At 36.7% G+C, this 17,606-nt stretch overlaps 1 protein-coding gene across 1 annotated transcript in view; it reads right to left on the bottom strand.

Moving 5' to 3' along the window:
• Positions 1-742: 742 nt before the first annotated feature.
• The window catches only part of ATP6V1A (ATPase H+ transporting V1 subunit A), a 57,571-nt gene continuing 40,707 nt past the window's right edge, over positions 743-17,606 (bottom strand). The window contains exons 9-15 of the mRNA XM_053564207.1: positions 13,283-13,405; positions 13,070-13,184; positions 12,448-12,511; positions 10,363-10,566; positions 7,282-7,376; positions 5,568-5,739; positions 743-3,109 (exon numbers count right to left, since the gene is read on the bottom strand). Coding sequence (XP_053420182.1) covers positions 3,017-3,109; positions 5,568-5,739; positions 7,282-7,376; positions 10,363-10,566; positions 12,448-12,511; positions 13,070-13,184; positions 13,283-13,405 — 866 coding nt within the window. The 3' untranslated portion in view covers positions 743-3,016. The remainder of the gene's footprint in view (positions 3,110-5,567; positions 5,740-7,281; positions 7,377-10,362; positions 10,567-12,447; positions 12,512-13,069; positions 13,185-13,282; positions 13,406-17,606) is intronic.

Here is a 17,606-nt window from a genome sequence, read left to right as displayed (position 1 = left end):
GTTTTCTGCACCCCAGGTAGAATAACTGAGATGTGCTCCAAAGTCCAAAGTGCTAATTTGCTTGATAATGACCACTTTTATTGGCTTCCTTTTATTCTGTCTCAATTCTCTACTGGTGTTTCCTGGTGTCATCTCCCAAATAAACCACCTAAACTCCAATACTTGTCTCAGAGTCAACTTTGGGGTAGGGGTGGGGGATTCAAACTAACTTCTTAGAATAAGAATTTTATCACACTCCACTTGAGAAAGTTGACTCACTCAACAGTTATAAGAAGTTGTTTATTCCACACTGCTTTTTCATTACTTTGAAAATTGTTAAAAATACAAAATTAAAAAAAAGTATGTCCTAGGAAACGTATTAGATTACTAGAATGGATATTACTACATTTTAGCTAGCAAAATTATAATTTTTTTTTTTGGTTTTTGGCCGGGGCTGGGTTTGAACCCGCCACCTCCGACATATGGGACTGGCGCCCTACTCCTTGAGCCACAGGTGCTGCCCTAAATTGTTTTTTTTTTGCTAGCAAAATTATTAATTACAGGCTTTAGTTTACTTGTTAAAAACTGAAATGAGGGCGGCGGCTGTGGCTCAGTGAGTAGGGCGCTGGCCCCATATGCCGAGGGTGACGGGTTCAAACCCAGCCCCAGCCAAACTGCAACAACAAAAAAATAGCCGGGCGGCCAAACTGCAACAACAACAAAAAAATAGCAGAGCTTGCCACACACACACAAAAAAATGTTGATTTAAATCCACGTTTTATTCTTTCACAGATTTTTAACAATTATACACAACTTTTAACATAAAGATAGTGAAATCTCAAGGATAGGAGGCAATATATGTGTCCTCTTCATTTCACTCTTCAGGATAGAAGGAAAGTTCCAAAGGGTACAATGTGTGAGATTTAACACTGGAAAAATACATATGAAACTTGTTTAACTGGCTCCACTTAGGACCAGGCACAGCACAATAAATATATAACTGCATCATCTTTTTAAAAGATTGTTGTAATTTTAACACATTCTCCCTAAAGAAATACGATCAGTGACTAATCTGAAATTCTATAACATACAGGTGAAGGGAGACTTACAAGGAATATCTGAGCAGAGGTTGTCTAGCATCTTCACACTCACACGTCAACATTCTCAAAAGGAGTAAGAATGATCTCAAATTCAAAACAACAAAAATTAATTTGGTCAAACTTTCTTCATCATATCATTCATTTCTATCATAATCCTGATTTGCTGGTAGGTTTAACGTAGGAATAGAAAGTTTTTGAAATCCTTTTAATTTCCACTAGTCTTAGGGCTTCTGGGTAGGAGGCCAGATTAGAAGCAAACTGATTAAGCAGCACCATAAAGTCCACATCTCAACAAATCATTGCATAATTTTTATCTGTCAATATTCTGAAAGGTTGAAAAAAAAGTAGCACGAAAAGAATAGCTTTCTTGGTAACAAGTCACTGTAAAAAACATGCAATCTGTAAGATTTAAACTAAACTATACTTGAATTCTCTACCGATTGCATCTTTCCTAACAGAATAAAATAAATACATTACCTAAAAACTTAAATAATGTCATACTGAGGCATAAAATAAATATTTTATTTATGCTATTACACTTGGGTATTTGAGATTGTTAAATACATTCCTTTTCCCAAAGAGGAAGCAATGGTACCAGCACTATTGGTCAGAAAGAGTTAATGGGAAACTGCTGCTCTCAGAGCTGCTCTGCAGGGTCAGTTTATCATATTACACAAACACAGAAATTATTTTTTTAAACATATACTTAAAAGACAGAATAAAATGTTCCTTTTTCCAAATGACCCAGATTGTTATCAGCAGATAGAAGAATTAATTTCATCCCTATTAAAACAGAATGAAACTGTTAAGCTGTTGTAGCCATAGATAATTCCAAGAAACTTTTTGAACCAGTGAATCAAACCCACATGAAATAAGTAATATTTTCTATAGTTGGTAAACTGGCTGTTCAAAAATTCAACAAGCAAACAAACATGCAGACTTGTAACAGGAGTCATTCATTGTTTAAATGATTAAAAAACATGGTGCCACTCTGGCCCCAAGAATCTCTACAGCCCACCTAGTCCTTAAAGGTGCAAACAGCCTTTAACTACTATTGAATACCTTCTCTGTAGCATATGACTGCCTGTCACAGAGCCACATGATTCTTAGAAGCCTAAGCTTCTAAGATGTTTGAAGAACAGAAAGAGGCTGTGATGCAGATCAAGTTTTCAGTGATTGTTTTAAATTTAATTTTAAAAAGAATTTCCTAGTAATACAGTGTATAATGGTCCTTGATACTGAATTTTTCCTAGTGAAATAAGGTATATTTTAATAAGACAATATTGATCTATGTTTCACTGAGTTTTTTTCATTTAGAGGGTATTGATTGACATATTGTGCTGAACCCCACAAATACCTATTTTGAAACAGTATAGTTCCCAACAGTTTCCCATAAATATTCCTGATTTATATTGGGGGAAGCAATGAATAATTGCAACATTAATCATTTATGTTTTTAAAAAGTAAATATTTCCAGCAAAGCAATTACTTTGCAAAATGATAATGACCTTATCTCATAGACACCAAGTCATAAAAGAACCTGTCAAAACATCTAGAAACCTGGCCTTCCATTCCAATCCACTGCACAGAGAGGACGTGCAGCAGTCCTGTTTATAATTTAGTGGAGATGAAGAAAGGACAAACTTGGACAAGGAGGGTCATCATCCTACAGACAAAGTTTACAGTAGTGCAGCCATTATGCATCTTATTTACTACATTCACCACTTTGAACAAAGAATCAGAGGCCCTTCACAACACTAAAACAAAGAAATGTTTGTTTTTTATAAGACCTACCAAATAAACAGGAAAACAAATGAAATACACATAGGCACTAGTCTCAAAGCTGCACATAGAGAAGCAAAGAGCTTAAGATGAGAAATTTAGGAAAATATACACATATGCGCTTGCTGAGGAAAAGGAGGAAGGAAATCACAGTTCTAATCTTCAAGGCTACGGAATGCATTCTGCATATCTTCAAGAAGTTGTGCATAGTCACTCTTGATCTTTCCCTCACCATCTTTCACTGGATCCTGAAAAAAAGACATGACAAATTTAATTTACCTTTGGAAAATAATTTTCACAATGTATAGTAAATTACTTGTATTTAATATATTTTGAATGCTAGGTTAGGTGAGGTATACCACAAGCAAGAGTCAAAACTATCCTCGTTTTCCTTTGTCCTTAAGGGTGGAAACGCATCAATAAAGTCACAATCAACCAGAGAAAATAAAATTTAAATTTTGTATTTTGCTAAGTAACTACATGCAATGACCAATGGCTTTATCCTCAATATGCACAATATTGGGATGCAGGATCACACTGCATGCATATGATAATCAGGGTCTTGTACTGGGATGGAAAAGTAAAATTTGGGAAATAACAGTAAAACGAACAATGTTGGCCAGGTGTAGTCCCAGCTACATGGCAGGCTAAGGCAAGAGGAGTTCTTGAACCTAAGAGTTTGAGGTTGCTGTGACCTGTGACACCATAGCACTCTACCTAGGGTGACAGAGTAAGACCCTGTCTCAAAAAGAAAAAAAAAAAAATTAAACCTGGTTGGTTGTTGGGTGTGGTGGCTCACACCTGTAATCCTAGAAGGTGGGTAGATTGCCTGAGCTCATGAGTTTGAGACCAGCCCCAGCCAGAGCAAGACCCCATCTCCAAAAATAGTCAGGCATTGAGGCTGAGGCAAGAGAATCACTTGAGTCCAAGTGATTGCGGTTGCTGTGCACTATGACACCATAACACTCTAAGGGTGACAAAGTGAGTCTCTTAAAAAACAAACAAAAATGATTAGTTGTACCCTAACAATAACCTGAAATAATAATAAATAAATAAAATTAAATTAAAAAATTAAAAAATTAAAAATTAAAAAATAAATAAAAATAATATTTAAAATCCTATGAAAAGCAACTTAAGTAATACATAAAGGAGACTTTAAAATGTTTAAATTCTTTATGACCCGATCTTTCTACTTTTGGGAATCTATACAAGGAAAATAAACAAAACCAACTATGTGAACAATTACATGGTTGTCTTCACCAAATGTTAATTTCCTAAATGCCTAAGAACAGGAAAATATTACTCTTTAGTCACAAACTAATGCTACAAAAGAATATTTAATGACACTAAAAATCCCTTAAAAGGTAAATTTGATATAATGAGTAGGTAAATAGAAAAAAAGACTATGACCTTTAATCACACTATAAGAAATCATCTCGACTATATTTCTTTTTCATCCTCCTATGAACATATAATTTTTTTTTTCTCTAGGCTCGAGTGCCGTGGCATCAGCCCAGCTCACAGCAACCTCAAACTACTGGGTTCAAGTGATCCTCTTGCCTCAGCCTCTGGAGTAGCTGGGGTCTAGCCTCCAATGACACCTGATGAAATTTTCTATTTTTAGTAGGGACAGGGTCTTCCTCTAGCTCAGGCTGGTCAAACAGTCCTCCCATCTTGGCCTCCCAGAGTGCTAGGATTATATGCATGAGCTACCACGTCTGACCTAAATATGTAATTTTTAAAGACAATATTTGGATCAAGTTACATATGGAATTTTTGTAATTTAATTTTTTTTACTCTGTATAGCATAAACATTTCTCCATATCTTCAGATATTAAAAAAAATGGTGTTAACGTCTTCATAATATTCTATCTTATGGACTCTGTTCTTGCATGGCATTTAAGAAGTTTAATAAACAACCTTTTACATATATAATATAAAATATATATATTTATATAAAATCTCATTATTTTCTTGGTCTATATATTTCAAAGTGGAACAACAGATCCCACAGGGTATGAATTAAATTCTTGATACAGTGAGTATCTATTTGCACAGGTTTATTTTCATCTATATTATAAATGAACACACATACCATATACATATTTTTAAAATTTTATATTACATATATACTCAGAGACTCATTCTCAATAGGTGATTAGTAAATATACCTGGATGTTATGATTTACCAATAATTCAATAAAATTCAACTAATCATTTTTAAAACAATCTATACATTTGAGTTTCTACTAATAATTTCATCTTCTATTTTTATGTTGTGTATTTCCAAAGGAATTGTAATACATGATATTTAAAAGAAGTAAACAGGGCAAACGTCATTTTAGAAGAACATGGGGGCTAGACGTTAATAGGCATTTGAAGTAAGGTAATTGTTGCTCAGCCATGAATTAAAGTCTGAACTGCTTGGCAGGTAAGGCAAAAGGGAAAACACATCAGCATTTATTTTAGACATGACATACTATAATTTTTATCATCAGTACTCCTACTTGAAGATAACTGTGAGGCCTGTATTGGTTTTATACAAACTGAGCATGTGTAAAAAAGATAAAGGCACCAGGTTTGGGACTCAAAGAGTTAGAAAAGTTAAAAAGAAACATGATCTACTAAAAAAAGTCACAGCTACAGAAGAAGAATATTTAATAACCCCACTATAGGTATATTTCTTATAGTATAACAAAAATATACCTTGAATTTCATGGAGGAAAGTCTGTACAGGATTTCTCCCATGTGCTCACGGATAATGGACCATGTGATTTTATTATCACTTTGGGCAGTGGTTTCAACAGCTCTTCGGGCCATATCATAAAATGCAATCATGTTGGACAGCATCCCTACTGTCTTGTAGAAGGGACAGAACCTAGAGTAAATGAAGGTCAAAAAAAATCAACAAATAAAAACTCCAAACTAGGCTCATACTTTATATAAAACTTTATCTATAAACTACCAGAGCAGACTGCTTATATGTATTGGATAATACATGGGGATGAAAAAAGAATAATGGAAAAGACCAAAAACTACTTAACCAGAGTTTTTGGACAGGGCTGTCTCAGGATATGGGGATGGATGGAGATAGTTATTTATTTTTCTCTGTTAAGATCATCAAACAGGAGGAAAAATGGAACAGTAGTGCTGTAATCTAATGACTTGCCAAGGGTTTGGTTTTGTACAATGCAGTTAAATAAGTAACCTAAATGGCAAAATAACCGAGTTATAAGGACTCCCTGTGATAGCGGGTTAGGGTTTAATGAATAATAGGAAAACAGGAAATTGCAAGTTCCTAAAGTTAATAGTTGTGCCTTTCCCCTGTGTTCATTTCCACTTACATGTACCTTTTAATTACAAAGACATTGTTGCTTGTAAGCCTAAGATCAAATGTAATTACTAAGACACATGAAACTTTGAGCACACAGGGTCTCACCACCTTCTGGACACATTTAAACAAACTCACATACATGATTTCATATTTACTACTGTTTAACCCTTTCCAAAGGATTTCTTTCTTGTTGAGATACCTTTGTGTGGATGGTCCCTAGGCTTCTTAAGTTCCTAATGTAGGAAGTTTCTGAGGTTTATTGATATAATGACATATTTTCTGTTTGGCTTATTTTCTGGTAATCCTTCTATTTGCTCAACTCCCTCTTCAGTATTACAGGAGACCAAACATGATTTGAGGGAGAAAAGATAGCCTGGAATGAAGGGCTCAAAGTCTAAAAGACATGGGAACTTGAAACAAATCTTGGTAGTGGCACAGACAATATTGAAAAAACGCAAGCACTGGGCAGGAGTTGTAGGCTGTAATAAGGACTCTGGTAGAAAGAAAGAGAAGAAGGACTTTAGGGAAATAAGAAAGAAAAGGAGAACATAATTATTAAGTATAGAGTAAGAGAGACATGGACAGTAGAAAGAAAATGTGAAGAAAGTTTCTGAAGGAGGCAATAACCCCCGGGTTTTACACACTAAGCTACAAATTAATCTAAATAGGTTAACTGTATGAGTGAAAATACTGTCATAATTGGCAAATGAGCAAATCAAGACAGGAAAACATATTAGATCATTAGATATCTGCTATGACTATACAAAATATACCAATATAGAATCAGAGTATATGAGCCTGTATGAGAAAAAAAAAATGTTTTCAGTATCTAGGCAGCTCCTTCACAAAACATAATAGAAAATCCTAAAACTAGAAACTTGGTAAATGTAGAATGTAAATGTTTTGGCACAGTAACTGAGATAACGCCGGAAAGGCTATGCTAACCACTGTGATAAAAATGTGTCAAATGGTTTATGAAGTCAGTGTATGATGCCCCATAATCATATCATTGTATACAGTTATGACTTAATAAAAAAAAAAAAAGAAAATCCTAAAACTAAAAAAACCAAAATTAGTATTGTTTACCGGTCATATGGAGTATATCCATTTTGTTGTAGGAAGTCATCTTTGATAAGTTTCGCTACCTCCAGGGTGATTTTATCTGTTTCTGCTAAAGAAGCCTAGAAGAGAAAAAGGTATTTTTAGAAATTGACTTATACAAGGTTGGACCAATGGTGGCAGTCAATCAGCAAGCAGAAACTATATAATCAACACACAATCATCTCTCACAAATAAATCCACTCTATAAGAGCTTTTTATTGTTTTTTTAAATTGTGCCTAAAAAGCAGATGACATAGAATTTACCCTCTTAACCACTTTTAGATATACAGTTGAGTAATGCTAAGTATATTCACATTGCTGTGAATCAGATCTCCTGAACTTTTCCACGTTGTAAGTCTGAAACTCTATGTCCATTAAACATTTATTCCCCCAGAACAAACAAAAAACCCCTTAACACTTGCACTAGACTGTTTATTGCAGCTCAATTTACAATTGCCAAAATGTGGAAACAGCCTAAATGCCCACCAACCCAGGAATGGATTAACAAGCTGTGGTATAAAAAAAACAAAAACAAAAACAAGCTGTGGTATATGTACACCATGGAATACTATTCAGCCATTTAAAAAAATGGAGACTTTAAATCCTTTGTATTAACTTGGATGGAAGTGGAAGACATTATTCTTAGTAAAGCATCACAAGAATGGAGAAGCATGAATCCTATGTACTCAATTTTGATATGAGGACAATTAATGACAATTAAGGTCACGGTGGGCGTGGGGGAAGGGGAGAGCAGAGAAAGAAAGGAGGAGGGAGGAGTGGAGAAAGGAAGAGCAGAGAGAGGGAAGAAGGGAGGGGGGTGGGGCCTTGGTGTGTGCCACAACTTTTAGGTGCAAGACACGATTGCAAGAGGGACTTTGCCTAACAAATGCAATCAGTGTAATCTGGTTTATTGTACCCTCAATGAATCCCCAACAATAAAAAAAAGAAAAAAAAAAACCATTAACTTTCCTCTTCTCCTCAGTCCCCCGTAACCACCCCTCCACTTTGTTTCTATGAATTCGACTACTTTAGATGCCTCATTGTAAGTGAAATCATACAGTATTTGTCTTTTTATGACTGGCTTATTTCACTTAGCATAATGTCCTCAAGGTTTAATCATAATGAAGAATGTGACAAGATTTCCTTTCTTCTGCTTTTTTTTGAGACAAGATCTCCCTCTGTTGCTTGTGCTAGAGTGTAGTGATATCATCATAGCTCACGGCAACCTTAAACTCTGTGCTCAACTGATCCTCTAGCCTCAGCCTCCTGAGTACCTAGGACTACAGGTATGCGCCACCATGCCTGGCTAATTTTTTGAAGAGACAAGGTCTTGCTATGTTGCTCAGGCTGGGCTCAAGCAATCTTCCCTCTTCAGCTCCCAGAGCACTAGGATTATAGGCATGAGACACGTTGCCCAACCTCCTTGCCTTTTTTTTTTTTTTTTTAGAAACAGGAGTCTCATTTTGTCATCCTGGTAGAGTGCCGTGGCATCACAGCTCACAGGAACCTCAAACTCTTGGGCTTAGGTGATTCTCCTGCTTCAGCCTCCTGAGTAGTTGGGACCACAGATGCCTGCCACAACGCCCGGCTATTTTTTTGCTGCAGTTTGGCTGGGGCTGGGTTCGAACTTGCCACCTCCCTCAGCTATGTGGGGCCAGTGTCCTACTCACTGAGCCACAGCAGCCGCCGCTAAACTCTTTGCTTTTTAAGGCTGAATAATATCCACTGTATGTATATGCTACATTGTTTATCCATTTATCCTTAGAGAGACATTTGACTTACTTCTACTTTTGGCTATTACAAATAGTGCTGCTATGGACATGGGTGTGAAAGCAGATTGATATTCTTTTCTTGAGATATTTCTTCACATCCTAGCTTAAGGCTTTCTATTTTAATTACCTAAATTCTTAAGTCTGTTTCACAGAAATCTACAAAGCTCAAAAAAAGTTAACTTTTTTAACATTGCGTGTTGTTTAGAACTATGAAGTATGTACTTATCTATTTTTTCTTTTCTTTTTAAATCCCTTTTATTCCCAGGCCTTGCTTCAACCACAGATAAACATTAAAATGTTTTATGTGTATCCATTTGTTTGTATAAATTCACGTAAAATGTTTTATTTTATGCCAGTGGTTTTTTTTTTTTTTTTTGAGGCAGAGCCTCAAGCTGTCGCCCTGGGTAGAGTGCTGTAGCATCACAGCTCACAGCAACCTCCAACTCCTGGGCTTAGGTGATTCTCTTGCCTCAGCCTCCCAAGTAGTTGGAACTACAGGCACCCACCACAACGCCCAGCTATTTTTTTGTTGCAGTTTGGCCGGGGCCGGGTTTGAACCCACCACCCTCGGTATATGGGGCTGGCGCCCTGCCCACTGAGCCACAGGCACCGCCAGAGGCTATACTTTTCTTTCTTGTATTATTTTTCCCTGGCTTTGAAGGTCTTCTGTTTCTCCTCTTATATGACTATAGTACTCTCTGAATAATGACTAGACATACTAGAAATGTTAGCTATCTAACAATACTATCCTCTGTTAGAAAAATAAGGTGATTTTGTAAGATACAATAAAAAGAACAGATTCAGACAGAAACTCTAAGAGTCCTGACCAGCACTGCATACTATCTAAGAAGTCATTCAATGTTGTGACTTAATTTGCCTAAATTTAATTATACCATCTTCTTTTGAAATATCAAGACACAGACACAAGAATGCAAGTCACTTGTTTAAGGTTCCACAGTTAATACCGGAGCAACTAGAATCCTATTCTTCTCTTGCCCAGCCTTGTGCTCCTACAAAAATGTATGTTTGCAAATGCTAACTCTACTACCTCTAAGTTGTTCGGTGATAGGTATATTCCATTTCAAAAAATAAAAGTAAATCAAGCATTTCTTTTTTGCCTACAATATACCCAGGACCACATTAAATGTTATAAAGGACAAATCATTTCAGATAATTATAAAAATATTTAATAAATATTTACTTCGTTAAGCAAAAATCTGTCTTGGTTATCTGTGTTTATTTAACATTCCACTATGACACACAGATCTATCCTCCATGAGATTTGACAACTCACCTTTCCCACAAGCTGTACAATTTCAGCCAGGTCTTCTTCTTCTTGCAGAATTTCCTTTGCTTTGGTCCTCAGAGGAACAAACTCTGTGAAGTGTTTGTCATAGTACTCGTCCAAGGCACGCATGTACTTGCTGTAGCTTATGAGCCAATTGACAGAAGGGAAATGCTTACGTTGAGCTAATTTTTTATCTAAGCCCCAGAACACCTAATAAAAAACAAACAAACAAACAAAAAAAAAACTCAGTAAGTTTTCATAAAAAACAAAAGTTAAAAAAATTAAAGTATACATATATATTTGTATACAATATAAAATCTATACAATCCTATAATTTGTTGGTCAAATCACATACCAAGTATAATTGAAATAGAAAAAATAAAAATGTAGCTCTTTCATTTTTAGGGTGGGTAATACCTACAAACCATATTCAAAGTTTATCTGAATTTCCTTAATAGTATGTCAAATCTGATAGCAAAAAGGACAATTAATTGATACTTTGGAAGATTATTAAGGTATAATATAAAAGATGAACCCAAAAAGGTTTCTTTAGATGGAATAGACACTTCACTTGGATTAGAAACCTCTAAATATTCTGATTAAATTCAGTTCCCTGGCCTGGCGTGGTGGCTCACGCCTGTAATCCTAGCACTCTGGGAGGCTGAGGCAGGTGAATCGCTTGAGCTCATGCATTCGAGACCAGCCTGAGCAAGAGTGAGACCCTGTCTCTACTAAAAATGAAAAACTGAGACAAGAGGATTGCTTGAGCCCAAGAGTTTGAGGTTGCCTTGAGCTACGACGCCATGGCACTCTACCAAGGGCGACAAAGTGAATAAATAAATGTCTCAAATAAATGAAATAAAATAAACTTAAATAAATTCAGTTGCCTACTATTAAGAGCACATCCGATAAGATCTGACAGTAATTTTTCTGAAGCTAAACATTCACATGTATTTTATACATTCCTAACTTCAGTCCCTATTTCCCCACAACTTAAAAGTCAAAATTTTAGCAAATGTTAAAGACCTTGAGAATTGTAAATTTAGCCTCTGCCATTGCTTTTTATCTAATACTGACAGAAACATAGGTAAATATTTCATCTTCCCCACAAAAGTAACACACATATACATATCATTTTCTTTTTTTTTAACTGTAACTCTGATTTGTAGACACCTTTTATTTAGGCTTCTTTCAATGACCAATCTGGCTAGCTATCCACTAAAATTCATGCCTTATCACTAGGAAGCAACTGCCTGTGTTGAAACTGCATTTCTTTTTTTTTTTTTTGTAGAGACAGAGTCTCACTTTATGGCCCTCGGTAGAGTGCCATGGCATCACACAGCTCACAACAACCTCCAACTCCTGGGCTTAAGCGATTCTCTTGCCTCAGCCTCCCGAGTAGCTGGGACTACAGGCGCCCGCCGTAACACCCAGCTATATTTTGGTTGCAGTTCAGCCGGGGCCGGGTTTGAACCCGCCACCCTTGGTATATGGGGCCGGCGCCCTACCGACTGAGCCACAGGTGCCGCCCCGAAACTGCATTTCTTTATCCTTTCTTTGGTCTGGCATGGCTAATAGAAAGAGTGAAGTGACTACATTACTTCTGAGTCCAATGTTCAAAAAGTGGGTATTTCCTCTCCACAGTTTCCGATTGTACCAGCCAGATGCAAATGATTATCAGGACACATGAAGGTGGAGCCACAAGATGGAAGGAACCCTGAACTCTGAATTATTACTTGGTAGAAAAGAGGGTTGTACCACATTGTGAGGAGAAATAAACTTTTGAGTTTTTTCCATTACACTTATATTTGTTTCTATAACTAGGGTTACTCTAACTTAAAAGGCGGTATTACTCTAACACTACGAAAATTTTGCTACCTAAACATATTTTCCATTTATATGCTGTTAAGTTTATTACAAATTCTAGGTAGAAAAAAAAGACTATTAAAGGCTCCCAGTGTTAAAAATGCTGCTAAAACAGACTTTACTATTGCCTAATCTTTAGAGACTAAGAGCTTCACAACATTTAGAACGGGGAAGGAGGCAGAGGGCGAAAGGCTCAGAAGTTGACTGTGCTAGGGAAAGACATACTTGAACAATACCAAGAGTGGCAGATGTAACTGGATCAGAAAAATCACCACCAGGTGGAGAAACTCTAAATTAAAAGAAAAAAATACAGTCATTAGAAATGCTTATGAAAAATAACATGTATAAAAGCCAATTTTCCTGAAAGTCAATTTAAATGTAAATAACTTTAGAAATGACCTGTAGAAAGAAAATCTTAAAAAACAATTTTAAACAAAAGCCAGTATTTAAGTTGCAAATAAGAATGACAACTATTGAACACCTTCTAGTATGAGAAAGGAGACAGATATTTTATTATTATCAGTTTCATTATTCTAAGCAAATAGATGAAGCAGGAAGGTCAGAAAACCTCCAAGAATAAACTATGGCACTATGTAGTGATCAGGAAGCTTTACTTGTTTTTATCGCAATGCATTCTCAGCTTATGATGTCTATAACTTTCTAAATTATTCCTAAGATACTGTGACTTGAGTATAATAAACCAGTGAACCAGAGCATGCAGAGATGACCTAAATATGTGTACCTTCAAAGAGTTCTACAGGGGACACTACTCCTATAGGAAGCTAAATATTCTCTCTAAAATAAACGACTTCTTTTGAAAAGTAAATAGTTTGGATTGGGTCCTTACGCTCCTACAATGCTGACGCTCCCTTCTCTTTCAGGATTTCCAAGACATTTCACTCTGCCTGCTCGCTCATAAAAAGAGGCCAGACGGGCACCAAGATATGCAGGATATCCACTATCTGAAAAAGGAAAAGGGATTTAAAAAGAGAGGTTCTAAGGCAGCCCCCTCCCCAATCCTATCAGTCTTACCTAAGTAATAAGCATTACGGAGACTTACCTGCAGGCATTTCAGCTAAACGACCAGAGATTTCTCGAAGGGCTTCAGCCCATCTAGAGGTGGAGTCAGCCATCATACTGACATGATAGCCCATGTCACGGAAATATTCTGACAGTGTAATTCCTACATTGGGAAGAATATTGTAAGTTACAACACTAGAATATAAAATCCTGACTTTCTGACTCTTAAGAAAACATTAAAGCAGTAAGTACAGGAGGTACACTTACTTTCTACCGTTCTTTCTCTTCCTCTGGGCATACAGCTACTAGTATCCTGTGCATTTAGATATGGCTATGTAACTAACCTCTGGCTAATGGAATGGGAGTCAAATTAATGTGTTCTATGGCCTAGCTTACTCTTCCACATTCTTTCTTCTGGTCTACTGACATGCAGAGAACTATACGGTGCCCTTAAAGCCATGTATTAAAAACAGATGACCTCTTTTTAGTCTGGATCTCAGCCCAGAACGACAGAGTAAAGGAGCTCTTTGGACACCTGAAATAAACACCTATTATATTGAGAAAATCTATGTTTGGAATTATTTGATGCCAGAGCTTAGCCTGCCCTAATATAATACACATTTTAGAAAGCAAGAAAAGACTTTTCTCTACTTTTTCATGAAATAATTAAGTCTGAAATTAATTCTTTTTTAAATTTCAGATTAATATAAGGATACATACAATCAGGTTACATTGTTTGCATTTGTTGTATAACGTGAGTTGTAATTCAGTCCTTCACCCAGGAGGTGCGCCACACCCCAACACTGTACCTATTAGGTGAGCTTACTGAGTCCCCCACCTCCTTCTTGAATCTAATTGTAATTTTCTCTTGTGTGGTGAAATTAATTTCCAAATGTAGGTTTTGTCTTCATATCATATACACACACACTTGTGCACATACAAATACCCTTCAAATAATATGCATAGGAAAAATGCTAGCTTATTGTTAAGAAATACAGATTGGGCTGGGCATGGTGGCTTATGCATATAAGCACTCTGGGAGGCTGAGGCAGGAAAATACCTTCAGTTGAGGAGTTTGAGACCAGTTTAAACAGGAGCAAGACCCTATCTCTGCTAAAACTAGAAAAAATAGCCAAACATTGTGATAGGTGCCTGTAGCCCCAGCTACTTGGGAAGCTGAGGCAGGAGGATCACTTAAACCCAAGAATTTGATATTGATGTGAGCTAGGCTAATGCCATAGCACTCTAGCCTGCGTAACAGAATGAGACTCTGTCTCAACAAAACAAAACAAAAAGAAAAGAAAAGAAAAGAAATACAGATTGAATAGGTATCGAATAAAACAAGAACAGTTAAAATGTCAGTTGTAAAATCTGGGTGCTAGATACATGGGTGTTCACTGTAATATTCTTTCAATTTTTCTATATGCTTGATAATTATCCTAAGAATGTGTTGAAAAAACTAACATTGAAGATGTGGAGAAAAGGAAATTTATCTGCTATTAAGCCTTTTGAAGGGCTATCAGAACTTAATATCTGCAATCTGCATTACCAGTTGTATTCTCAGGAACTTTACTTCTAAGGAATTACCCTACAAAAATGTGCCCACAAGAAACATGCCCACAAAACACACAAAGGACAATGTAATGAAACACACATGAGGATGTTTTAGTGCTGCATTGCATGTGGTAGCAAAAAATAATAAGTAATGCAAGTGTTAGCCAAAAAATGGTGGTTAAATAAATATGACTATACATATATGACTATACATATACTATACAAAGGGATAGTGTGCAGCCATTTAAAAGAATGGGGTAGATTTCCTGTCTTAAAATGGCGGATGAAAACATTACTACCACACAGAGAGAGTGTGAAAAATAGAAATACGAACTCAATCATTAAAAACTTGACGACATGTTTAGTTCCACGATACAATAATAAACAAAGCTTAGTATCTAAATGAGATGAACACCAAACAAGAGTGTAGGAACACCAGAGTCCATCTCAGGCTGTCTATCTCAGATAAAGCCTCCATAAATAGGAGGTACATCCTGAGGAGCAAAACCAAGAATCCTTTTTTGGGAAAACTGCAAGAAGCTACATGACAGGAGTTCCTTGGATCCAGTTTGGCATCAAGGAGGAGGGCGATGGGGATGAATGGAACACATGTAGCATTCCCATTTTCACTAAGTGAAAAATGGGTGAGGCAGGGTGGAAGAGAAAGAATTCACAGTGAATGGTTTTTACAGCTGCTGCTTTCTGTTGGCAGGAGAGAAGTAAAGAGTAAAATAACTTGCTTACACTGCCGTATTCCAGAACAAATTTCATAGATTATGACGACAAATACCTGCTACCCTGGACCACAGTCACAGCCATCTCTTCCTATCTCCTAAAAAGACGAGTAATGGTAATAATAAATATCAGCATAGTATATCTAAAGAAAGATAAAATAAGGGACAAAAAGACAGAAGAATACAATGATGATCAAATAATCTGCCAAGGGACAGATAAAAATTGTGACTACAGTTAGTTAAGCAAAGAAAACCTTAATAATGGATCCTACCACAATATAAAATTGCAAGAAACATATAGTGAGATAAGAAGACAAGTTTCATAAACTAGGAACTTAATAATGACTGGAAGAAAAAATAAACACTATAGAAATGAAGGTTTCATTAGAAGCAACAAAGAATAAACACCATTCATCCTATGAACAAACACACAAAAGGCTAAATTAAAAGGATTAGAGAAGAAACGATACATACGGAAAACATAACAGAGATTTAGTATGTCTATTTGGCATATGTGAAGAAGACAGCTATAATGGAAGAGGAAAAAAATTTTAGATACAATTCTCAAAAATTTTCCAAAATAAAGATATATTCATAGATTAAAAGGGTACATGATATGTCTCAGGAAAAATTTATCAAAACTGTCAATACTAGGACATATCCTAATAAAGTTGAGACTTCAAATTTAAAGAGATTCTTTTGGAAAACAAGAAAAATCACCATAAAGAGTAAAAAGCAGGCTACCCTCAGATCTTTCCCCAGCATTTAACACTAGATTAAGAAATATTGGCGATGCCTGTAGCTCAGTGGGTAGGGTGCCGGCCACACGCATCAGGGCTGGTGGGTTCGAACCCAGCCTGGGCCTGCTAAAACAAACAAGCAAAACTAGCCGGGCGTTGTGGGCTCCTATAGTCCCAGCTACTTTTTTTTTTTTTTTTTTTTTTTGGTTTTTGGCCGGGGCTGGGTTTGAACCCGCCACCTCTGACATATGGGACCGGCGCCCTACTCCTTGAGCCACAGGCGCCACCCTAGTCCCAGCTACTTAAGAGGCTGAGGCAAGAGAATTGCTTGAGCCCAGGAGTTTGAGGTTGCTGTGAGCTGCGACATCACAGCACTCTACTGAGGGCAACAAAGTAAGACTCTGTCTGAATTAAAAAAAGAAAAAAAGAAAGATTGATCCAAGAATTTTATACTCCACCAAACTACTGCTAAAAGTTCAAAGTCAATAGAAAAAACATCAAATTTATGAAGAAACAAGAATTCAGGGAATATAGCACCCGTGAGCCTTTCTTGAAGAGATTCCCAAAAGCCAAATTTCAGCCAATCAGGAAACAAATGCAGGCTTGGCACCTGTAGCTCAATGAGAAGGGCACCAGCTGCATACACTGAAGCTGGCGGGTTCGAGCCCTTCCCGGGCCTGCCAAACAACAATGACAACTGCAACCAAAAATAGCTGGGCGTTGTGGCAAGTGCCTGTAGTCCTAGCTACTTGGGAGGCTGAGGCAAGAGGATTGCTTAAGCCCAAGAGTTTGAGGTTGCTGTGAGCTGTGAAGCCATAGCACTCTACCGAGGGCAACATAGTGAGATTCTGTCTGAACAAAAATAAATAAATAAATAAATAAAAAAGAATAGAATAGAATAGTCATCAAAGAAAGCTAATGATGTCTGTTTGGTGGTCCAGCCCTGATATTATTCATTACTACTTCATGAAACATGGTGAAGTGACTACAGTGGATGTCTACACCATTCAAACGGATACAAGGAGGATATTTGTAATTAAGCAGCCAAGAGAGGTCAACAGAGACAGGCCAGTCCTTTTGCAAGACAAGGTTGTTGCACAAACAATACTGTTCAAACTAAGAAGCTGGACTTGGAATCTGTCACCCACCATATTCACCAGACGTTGCACCTGACTACCACTTCTTTCAGGCTTTGGGTCCTTCTTCTTGCAAGAAAAAATACAGTAGAACCTCTATAAGTTGACCATTCAAGGGATTATAAAAAACTGGTCAACATAGCAAGAGGTAGTCAACATAAGGAACTAGGCTTACTGTACTGATATGTACATGTGGGGCA

The sequence above is a fragment of the Nycticebus coucang genome, chromosome 16 (genome assembly GCF_027406575.1).
Source record: "Nycticebus coucang isolate mNycCou1 chromosome 16, mNycCou1.pri, whole genome shotgun sequence".
NCBI classification, from domain to species: domain Eukaryota; kingdom Metazoa; phylum Chordata; class Mammalia; order Primates; family Lorisidae; genus Nycticebus; species Nycticebus coucang.
Note: the sequence above shows the minus strand (reverse complement) of the source record. Positions and strands in the feature narration are given on the sequence as shown.